Genomic DNA, 11,104 nt, shown 5'->3' on the forward strand with positions numbered 1-11,104 from the left:
GTTTGTGTTTGTGCGAGCAGCCTCTTCTCTAAGGGAGGAGTATGGAGTCGGACAAGGTAGGGACGATTTTACCCTCTCATTGCAAACTCTAGTATCTTCTTCTTCATGTTTAGCAAGAGCTAACAGGATTTAGTGTTCTTTTTATGTATTAAATGTATTATTAAATGTATTATTAATATTCTCATTAATTCATAAATGATATGTTTAATATGTGCAAGAACAGATGAAAAAAGGATCTAGATATATTTGTATCAATTGTGTGTGTGTCTGTGTATGTGTCTATTAGCACCTACACACTCACTTGTTAAACTAGCAGTTCATTCCAAAATAAGGTTGAAGTTGCAGTTTTATTTCTTTCTTTATTCCTTTCTGAATAATTTTAACATTAAAAAAAGAGCAAAAAAAGAAAATATATATACTAGTTTGCTCAATCTGTATTCAGCTGTATGACTTTTGATGGTATTTTGTCTTAATTGACAAATCAATACACTGCTAAATTCACGTATTTTGGCACAATTGCACTGCAATATGCTGTACAAAGCTGTTTTACAGGTTTTCCCTTGGGCTAACATGCTAATGGATAATCACTGCAAATCATTAACTGATGTTATCTATCTGCTGCGCTTGTAGAATGCGATCAATGACTAGGCATGTTGGGCAATATCTTGATTTATTCATTTACGAAACATTCTATTATGACACACTTTTTAAAATTGCATATCATGCGTGTGTGTGTATTTTTGCATTTTATTATTGGTTGTTTATTTCCAAGTATTATTATTTTTTTTTACCTTTATTAAATCAGGAAAAGTCCCATTGAGTTACAGTAACTCTTCTCCCAGGGAGCCCTGACCAAGACTGGCTGCAAAAAGTTAAAACTATATATATTAAAACCCAAACAAGACATTACACATAATATGACAAATAATACATACATACAACTTAAAGGGCACCTAGTTAAAGGTTACACTGTTCAGTTAGTTGCATTTAAAAGGTTTTTAAAAGTATTGAAAGGTTGGAGTTATTGGTGGTTCGGAGTTCATTCCAGACTTTTGGTGCATATAATGAAAAATAAGTTTTACCAAGTTCTGTTCTTGTCGATGGAATAATTAATAGTATTTTTTCTGATGACCTTGTCCTGTAAACACTATTATAGTAATCAAGCAAATTTGAAAAGTAGAGGGGTAATCTACCCATTAGTGCATTAGCAGTGAAAATCAATTAAAGGAATTTCCTTCTGAGGGAGAGGACCATTGTACAGTTTCATATGTGAATCCTTGCTGCTGCACCTGTAATGAAACGCAAGGCTGAGTGGCATATTACATCTAGTTTTCTTAGTCTAATGCATATCAATTAGGTCAACATAATCCAAGACTGATAAGAATGTGCTCTGCAGCAACCTTTTCCTTGCTGAATAAGGAAAGCACTTCTTTAATCTAAAATAAAAGCCTAACTTGGGTTTTAACTTTGAGTTTTTTTTAAAAGGTTCTCAATATGGACCCAAAAAGACAGTATCATCCAACCAAATACCTAGGTATTTGTATGAGGTCACTCTCTATTGGAGTACCACTTTCTGTGGAAGTAGTGGAATCTATAGGAGAATGTGAACGTGAACGTCTTTGCAGAATAAGATGATGGTCCACAGTGTCAAAGGCTTTAGATAAGTCAATGAATAGAGCAGCACAAGACTATTTGTTATCTAAAGCATTAATGATATAATTTGTAACAGGGGTTACAGCCATAATTGTACTGTGTCCTCTCCAGATTTAAAATACAGTTGTCAGTTAAAAAATGTTTTAGTTGCTCATTTATGAGTGACAAAACAACAGTTTAGCCAAGAAAGATAGTCTGGAGATTGGACTATAATTGTCTAAGGCCGAGGGGTCTCCACTTTTTAATAGTGTGAGGACAAAATGCAGATTTCCACGTCTTGGGGATAGAACCACTGTATAGACTAAGGGCCAATCACATTTCCACCCCTTCCCCCTCCCCCTTGTCTGAGTCTTCCCCTTGCCCCTCAATACAGAGTAGGGGTAAGAACATTCCCCTTAGAAATTAGACACCCCTCCATTACCGTCGTTTCATCATCGTTTGACGCTCGCGGACTGCTACAACAGAGGCCAAAATATTACAGTCAACTTTACAGCATGAGTCCGTGAGTTAATGATAACAACTAGTCAGGATTCATGACAGCTGCCAAATTTGCCGGCCGTAAAGTGCTTGCTGAAAGTGTCTACTAAATTTTATTTACCCCTTACTTCACCTTGGCTTGTTATTATCACTTCAGGGATAGTGGGGGGTGGCATGTCACCTGAAGAAAATTAAATAGCTTTCCACATTTTTGGGGGGAATTAAGGTTTTCATTTATTCAGATAAAGCTCACTTTTTGTACTTTTTATTAGTTTTGTGCATTTGTTTCTTTATACCCTATAATTTAACCAACATTTATCATTATTATTTATTTTTTGCTTTGATCCATACTTAATTTCGTTCTCTAATAGCAGTTGTAACTTGCAATAGAGTCATTAAACAAAGGATTATCTCGCCCCTCACTCTATATCTTCTAATAGGGGCCATGTTTATCAATTATGGCTAAAAGCCTTTTTTAAATATAATTCCAGGCAGTACTTATGTGGAGCATTAGTCAGAACGAGTAAGGGATAATCACCGAGAGGCAGGTCAATAAACAGTTTGATATGCCCGGCTAGTGGACGGCTTACCGCCCGAGCAGGGCATATCAAACTGTTTATTGCCCTGCCTTGAGGTGATTATCCCATTTATTCTACTTCTTGCTTGCCAACTTAATAAAACAATTCAAATACTTATATATGCTTTTTCTTATTCGTATTGCGTGCTTATTAAATGTATACTCTGTCTGAGTTCATCTCCCTCAAAAAGTAGTCCCCTTTAGAACTACGGTGAATAACGTTAGCTCAGCTGTAGCTAATTAGTTTCTATAGCAACCACACAAGGCTGCATCTGATCACTAGTTTAATAACGTAGTTGCTACATTGTATCTTGCTTGCGAAACTATGCATTGACTGACCCTCCGATAGATTTCCGACACATTTTAGAAACTTTTTTAAACAAGGTTTATTTTTACAATGGAGCTCATGTTTGAAATTTCTGTGATAGAAAAAAAATACAAGCGGCAAGTACAACCGACAAGTCATCCCTCCTCCCGGCCAATCAGAATCAAGCATTCTTAAACGAAGTAGAATAACGTCAATTAATGTAGACTTAGTTTTGTATTGAGGCGTGCAGGTGACTAGGTAGGCTACTAGTTGTGTCAGGTGTAATGCATCGCATAGGTCTCTTAACACTGATGAAATCGATAGCCAGTTCCAATTCAGGTCTCCTAGGACAATACACACGTTGGGCAGTTTATGCAAAAAGTCAGACAGCAAGGCAGTTTCTCTAGCTCTAACCGATGGTGAGCGGTAGCATCTTAGCACTGTCCGAAAAGCCATTGGGGAGATTTAATTTGATAAATGAAAAGTGAAAAGGTTAATGAAAAGTATGTATGTATCAGTGTTGATTTCTCTAAGACTGCAAGGGAAGCTGAGCTTCCCCTAAAATTTCAAAAATTAAATGGTCAAATATAGTTATATGTTGTGTTAACATTTCATTGACTAAAAATGTGTTAGAACACGTCCATCTCGAAGACGAGTTCATTCAGAATCAGCTGCTTATCGCAGGTCGACTGACTCGATTTCCTTCTCATACATTCCCGTAGTGTCACAGTGCATTTGCCTGTTGAAGCTCAGTGTCCATCCACTTCAATGGGGCTGCATAGAACAGCTTTTTTTAGTGCGTCGAAAGTCGACGGCCATTGGATAATGCTGCGATTATGTCCCTCCCACGGACGCTCAGCGTCTCTGGTGGTGAATAGACCTCTGAAGTTCCACCTCCGAGGCTCCCGGTTCCCTCTGTCGAATGTCTATGGGAAATAACACGGGGTGTTTGAATGATCGTACATAACAAACTCTGTAGGTGGCGGAGAAGTAAAAGCTGTGTCACGTTTTCAACTACAACCGTTTTCATCTAGTTTCAACTGGGTTTTTGGATTTTTGTTGCCGTTAAAGTAGCATTAATAATCGTTTACTTCTTTAACGGCACCAACAATCCAAAAACACAGAAACTAGATGGAAAAAGTGTGTAGTTCAAAACGTGACGCAGCTTTTACTTCTCCGCCACCTACAGAGTTTGTTATGTACGATCATTCAAAAACCCCATGTTATTTTCCATAGACATTTGACCGAGGGAACCGGAGCCTTGGAGGCGGGACTTATTCTTCAGAGGTCTATGGAGGAGTGGGCTGGCCTGGACGCTGGGCTTCTGCGTGATGATTGGAGGGTATGCGAAAGACTGAGTTGCTGTTTGATTGACAGTGATTTTGAACTATAAAATGTCACCGGAGCTCTCTTCAGTTCTCAGTCCCATCGCAGATTTTGCAAGGGAGTCGAAAGACAAACTGCAACCTATTTCTTGATATTGCTTGGCGAAATTGCTGGACAATTTTCATTGTACATTTCATACACAATTCCTTGCTTCAGTTTAACATAATCCCCACATTTCCTTGTTCAAGTTTAATATTGTTTTGGTAGTTGCCCATCACTTTGATTCAGGGAGCCTGAGGTCTGAACTTCAAGTCCTGTATTCAGATCAGGACTTGCAGGGTGACAGGGGAAAGCTGTGTGATTTCTTGGTATTCCTTAAAGACATGGAGTTGGACAGTGCAATGCCTCAGCTTTACAAACTGTTCTCATTAGTGGCAACTAATCATGGCAAGCTACATCTGCAGGTGTATAAAGGAGCTTCTCCTGTTTAAAGTGGCTCAAGTCCTACACCCGTAACAAAATGGGCCAAGGCCATTTAAGCAGCCTAGCTCTGCTGGCCACTGAGAGGACACTGGTCAAGTCACTGGAAAAGACAGCTAGTTGGTATGACAGAGCATTTCCTTGAAAAGGAACAGAGAGGATAATTTACATATAAATTGACAATTTATAATATGATGTAGGCCGAAAATGAGCTTCCCCTCTTTGAAAAATGAGCAGCCGCCACTGGTATGTATTGAATCTGTATGTGTGTGTGTGTGTGTGTGTGTGTGTGTGTGTGTGTATTTATTGCATTTATGTATTGTTTTTCGCAGTAAATCTCAGGAATCCTTGAGTTTGTTTGCATCTATGTATGTATTTATGTGTATATTTATTTGTGTATGTATGTATACCTCTATGTTGACTATGAAGTGGGTTTCTCTAGCAGCTGACGGGTACCCTAGCCCTGGCGGTCTTCACCGCCACGCTGGGCTCACTGCAGTTTGGCTACAGCATGGGAGTCATCAACGCACCCCAGGAGGTTGGCCATTGTTTTAGCCTTAACAACCTGTAATATGCATTAACTCTAATTAACTCTATTAACCCTAACACTGTGTGTTCCAATGCAGCTGTATGCAAGTCACTTTGGATGACTCTTTCATAATATTAGTCAGTCTACCAATCACCAATTGACCACATTTCTGTCTCCTCTATACAAAACAAGTAGAACCATTGTATTTATATGCCACAATGCAATAGCCCAACACAAACAAAGTCGATATTGTTCAATATCAATGAAAAAAATCTTGATGTTTGGCCCCTAAACAAACCAAACCTGCTATCCCATAGGTCATCGAGAGGCACTATGCCCGCTCCCTGGGGCTGTGGCCAGAGGGGGACGCGGCCCTATCAGAGAACGGCACGAAGGGCGTGGTCATGCTGGAGGCGGGACAACACCCAGAAGTCGTCATGTATTGGTCGCTGTCTGTGGCAATCTTCTCCGTCGGGGGCATGGTCTCCTCCTTCCTGGTGGGGTTCGTGGGAGACCTGCGAGGAAGGTGAGGAAGAAGGGAGGGACGGGGGGGGGGGAGGAGTCAGAGCAGGATCCTCCTTAATGACATAATGACAATGACCTCAAATGACTGAGATTAACTGGGAACTGCTGAGGATAAAAGCAATGGATAGAGAATTAAAGATATATAACTAGCAAACCCTTGCCCCCCACCACCTCTCTCCCTCTCTCCCTCCCTCCCTCCCTCCCGCTCGCCCCCTCAGGGTGAAGGGCATGCTGCTGGTCAATGTGCTGGCCATGGCTGGCGGCTTGCTGATGGGCCTGTGCAAAATGTGGAAACCTCACATCATGGTGATCTCAGGCCGCGCCGTCATGGGCTTCTACTGCGGTAAAGAGGGCGAAACCGCACCAGACAAATGGGTCTTTGTGTCTTTAGGGACTCAGATAAGCACTATACAAATACAATCTGACGGTGTTAACGTCAGGCTATGTTAAAAGTTGTCTTTGTGATGTGATGTGTGCGTACGTCAGGTCTGACCTCGGGGCTGGTGCCCATGTACATCGGGGAGATCGCCCCCAAGGCCTACAGGGGGGCCCTGGGGACGCTACACCAGCTGGCCATCGTAATCGGTATTCTCCTAAGCCAGGTGACACATGCACGCACAGACACACACCAATTAACAGATAACGGGCATGTATGCATTAGACATGCGGTTTTGCAAACGTGCAGTTTGTGTGTGTACGTACATTTTGTGGTGTGTGTGTTTATGTGTATGTGTGAGTGTGGTTATGTGTGTGTGTGTGTGTTCATACACATATATCAATAAATGTATACATATAGATATATATTTATACGTGTGTCTGTAGGTAATAGGCCTAGACTTCCTGCTGGGTAATGACAGCATGTGGCCCCTGCTCCTGGGTCTGTCGGGGGCCCCGTCCGTGCTGCAGTCCCTACTGCTGCCCCTGTGTCCCGAGAGCCCCCGCTACCTGTACATCTGCCAGGGCAAGGTGCAGGAGGCCAGCAAGAGTAAGACACACACACACACACACACACACACACACAAACACACACTGTGAATAAGGCAAGGCCAGTTTAATTGCGCCCCTTAAATGATTTGGCGGGTTTGTTTATACACTCGGTTAATTGTTGACATTGTCTATGTTTAGATGTAGATCAGCCAAGGTCTTGGTTCAACCCGCCCTCTCTCGTGGTGTACACTCATTCCCAAATTGGGCAATGGGCGATCAAATGACATTCATTATATTCCCAACGAGTTTGAGCAACTCCCATAGCTGTATCTTTGTTGTGTAACCCAGGTTAGCACATATAAACTGCCCTGGCTATATATATATATATATATATATACATTTTCAAAACAATGATTCTGAAATGTATCGTGAAACCATGTTGCGATCCAGCCCTGAACTTATCATCTGAAAACAGTCTCTTCTGTCTTTCAGGAGATTGTACAGTGATTATTTTACGTTTTGTGTAACTCTGTCTCCGTCTGTTTTGTCCCTAACATCTTCGAGTTGCTTTTGCGCGTCACGCTAAATACCAACACACACTTATTGTTCTGGTGGCAGGTCTGCGTCGGCTGAAAGGAGAGTACGATCAAAGCGCTGACCTGGAGGAGATGAGGAGAGAGAAGGAGGAGGGAGAGAAGGAGGACAAGATCTCCATCCTGTCCTTGGTAGGTGGCCTGCTGGGCAGAGCATGGAGGGGAGAGGCTAGGGGAGAGGCCTCTGATTGTTGAAGAAGTGTAAAAACGACCAGTTCAATATTTTCTTTACTTGTGTTGTGTCCCATCTCTGCCTTCCAGTTGCGGTCCTCAGTTTACAGACAGCAACTCTTGGTGGCCCTCATGATGCATCTGTCCCAACAGTTCTCTGGTATCAACGCAGTGAGGACCTTTTAACTGGCATATTAACCAGATCAAACATCAAACCATCATTACGTAATTTCTTCCACTTAGCATTTTACGGATTCTCCTTTAACTATGTTAGTCTAAATTAATGCTTATATGTGATATTGAAAGAAAGTTTGATGAAAGGGGAAAGTTGCCTTGTGATAAATGAATTGGTTTATTTGAACAAACTTCCAAATTTCCAAAAATTATCTCTTGCTGTACGTTGTATCGTTGTAGTTAGGGTGGGTAAGCACATCATCTTGTGTATCGCAACAAACAAACATGAAGAATCTTTGTCTGCCAATAGATCTTTTATTACTCCACTGCCATCTTCCACCGAGCTGGCGTTGGTTATCCGGTGTACGCCACCATCGGAGTTGGGGTCATCAACACAATCTTCACCCTGGTGTCTGTGAGTAGATATGTCACTGTTATGGTCGGCTCTTGAACCACAACAAATATAGAAGCCACATGTAGTTCTATCAAGTTTAAGTATTTTTATTTAACAAAAATGAATTTAAACTATACCCAAATGTGCTGTCAACTACAAATCGACATAGCAAAAGCTAATTTAACACAGGGACTAACCTAAAGTAACCTGTGAGAAATAAAGAGAAAACATGTTATCAGGGTGATAGGGCCAACTGACTGACATGTTGGCACAGCTTATAAGGGAGTGGAGGACACTGCAAATCATCCACAGTGACTCCAATCAGCCCAATCTGCAAGAAAAAACACAAACCGACAATGCCAAATAAAGGATGTAGAGGCAAACACTAGCACTAAAAGGCCGGCCTCACTTTCAACCTATAATACAATATCCCCAAGCGTGTCCTTAAGGTAAATTAACATTCACACGCCCACAATGAGGGTCATACGCATGGTAATGCATTGCAATGTATTTTTGGTCCACTAGGTGGTGCTGGTGGACAGGGCTGGCAGGCGCACTCTGACTCTCATCGGCCTCGGAGGGATGTGCTGTTGTGCCGTCGCCATGACTGTTGGTCTCAGACTACAGGTTTGTCAACCAAACAAACCTGTAGTTTTTTTCATCATTCAACCACTGCAACATTTTATCACACCCTGTGGTTTTTCATATTTTAACAGATTCAACAGAATTTGTTAATTTAACACTAAACAGACGCATTGTTAACTGAAACGTTTAAGTGTATGCAGTCACTTGAATGCAACTGCATTACATCTATTATAATCATGGATCATATCTTCTGCAATAACTTCTATCTAGATAAGCTTTACATTTAATTTAATTTCGTTGTAGTGGTTGTGGTAGTAGGACTGTCGAGGGCTGAGGTTGTTTGACTCGACCAGGTTGTGGGTTCCAACCTCAACGTCCAGAGTCTATACATTTAGGTCCCAAGCCAGAGACCTCACTCCTACCTTCTCATGAAGATGTGTATAAAAAATGAACAGAGTTACTATGGTTAAAGGCAAGCATCTGATAAATGATGAAATGGTAAAATAGTAATATACTTGACTTATGTATTCTCACTTGCTCACTTTCTCATTCTTTGTGTTCATCTTGTCTTTGTGTTCAGATGGAATACTCATGGATGAGCTACGTCTGCATGTCGGCCGTGTTCCTCTTCGTGTCTTTCTTTGAGATCGGGCCAGGTCCGATCCCGTGGTTCATCGTGGCGGAGTTGTTCAGCCAGGGGCCCCGACCGGCCGCCATCGCTCTTGCTGGCTGCTGCAACTGGACCTGCAACTTCCTCATCGGCATGACCTTTCATTACATACAGGTAAGCCAACGCCATCACAGCGTCAGCATCGGTGTTTCCTTACCTTGGTGTTAGGACCCTACTTGGGGTCCCTTGAAATGAAGCTTGAAGCTGCTATATGTTCTGTATATATAAGCTGCTAGCTTATATATACAGAACATATAGAAAAAGATTGTTGAAGGGGTTAATGCACCTTGTATACTGCCCCATGATTAGCCGTGAGCACTGTGCCTTCATTGATATTATAGGCAGACGTTGATTGGGATGAAGACAATGTGGGGAAGCCGATGAACAACATTGTTCATCGATGAATATCCTTGTAGATATTTCTTTTTTTTTCCCAGACACAAATTCTACTGACTCATACAGATGAGGATTAGGGCCACATGTGAGTCTTTTTTTGGAGTTCTGATTTTAATCTCAGAATTCTGATTTTAAAGTAAGAATTCTGACTCTTATCTCAGAATACTGAATTTAAAGTCAGAATTCTGACTTTAAAGTCTGAATAAAAATAGTTCTGACTTTAAACTACACGATACTACTTTTACATATACTGAGTAAAAATATTCACATATGGCCCTAATCCTCTTCCGTAGACTGTGTGTGGTGTAGGATAGGATGTGATTGGCATGTCATTGTCGTGTTCATTCTGAGTTTTGTTTTTTTAGGAGTTGCTGGGGAGTTATGTATTCATCTTGTTCGCCGCGCTGCTTTTGGTCTTCACGATTGTCACGTACCTGAAGGTCCCAGAGACGAAGGGGAAATCCTTCAAAGAGATTGCGGCTGCGTTCCAGAAGGGCCTTAAAAAGGTCCCTGCAAATACTGAGACAGAACTGGAACAACTCAAGTCCGCTTCAGATGCCTGAAGGCAGTCCTGCATGTGTTCATACTTGTGTTTGGTGCTTGACATCCAGCTGTAAGCTTCTGGGTTTGAACCTCAATGGGATGCCTGCAGTCTGCCTTTTGGCACTCACTGTTGCATTCACTGTTATTTGCTTTGGATAAAAGCCTCTGCTATATGACTTAACGGTAAATACTTTAATCTTTATTTGTTGTCACTGTGTGGGACATTTTCTCCTAAATAACAAAAAGGCAAATTACATAATTACATAAATTGATTGATATATGGAGTTTTGTTTACATGAAAGATCCATTTTTATGAGTGGATGAAAGAAATACCTTTGCAAAATGTCAACTTCTTGTCAAACTTGTCAGAAAATACTTTAAAATAATGTTGCAATCAATACATAGAGCTACAAATTGTGAAAGAGGAAGACATGTTTTCATAAATTATTTTGTAATTATAATAAAACAAAGAAATGTTTGTATTGTGCCTTTAAATTAAACAGCAATTGAAACCCTTTATCTAAGTTATCTAAACATGCACTTGATAATTTTCTATAATAAAGAGTACAAGTATTAAGTATAAAGAGTATTTAAGATAAGAATGTCCCCATTCTTATCTTATTGGGGTGTAAGACATCAAAGTTAGTGATGTATCTTTCTGCTTGAACATGTTATATGAACACAATATTCTGAACGCCCTGCTCTGATGAGGTACTACACGATGTATGCACAGTTGACGTTGCTTACGAGTTTATGAGTTCATTTACACAGGCTCAC

The 11,104-nt window shown here is 40.9% G+C and overlaps 1 protein-coding gene across 2 annotated transcripts; it reads left to right on the top strand.

The window, feature by feature from the left end:
• slc2a2 (solute carrier family 2 member 2) lies at positions 1–10,805 on the top strand. Of its 2 annotated transcripts, none has more exons than XM_084482340.1 (12): positions 1–56; positions 5,263–5,358; positions 5,667–5,875; positions 6,093–6,217; positions 6,361–6,476; positions 6,697–6,859; positions 7,420–7,526; positions 7,656–7,736; positions 8,050–8,154; positions 8,659–8,760; positions 9,299–9,502; positions 10,150–10,805. In XM_084482340.1, exons 1-12 carry the CDS (start codon positions 42–44, stop codon positions 10,345–10,347), a joined length of 1,521 nt encoding a protein of 506 aa, XP_084338466.1. In that variant the 5' UTR covers positions 1–41; the 3' UTR covers positions 10,348–10,805. The 2 variants fall into 2 exon arrangements, with proteins under 2 accessions (XP_084338466.1, XP_084338467.1); XM_084482341.1 differs by having other exon boundaries at positions 16–56; positions 5,266–5,358.
• Positions 10,806–11,104: the final 299 nt, after the last annotated feature.

This window comes from Micromesistius poutassou, assembly GCF_964030765.1.
Source record: "Micromesistius poutassou genome assembly, chromosome: 17".
Lineage (NCBI taxonomy): Eukaryota > Metazoa > Chordata > Actinopteri > Gadiformes > Gadidae > Micromesistius > Micromesistius poutassou.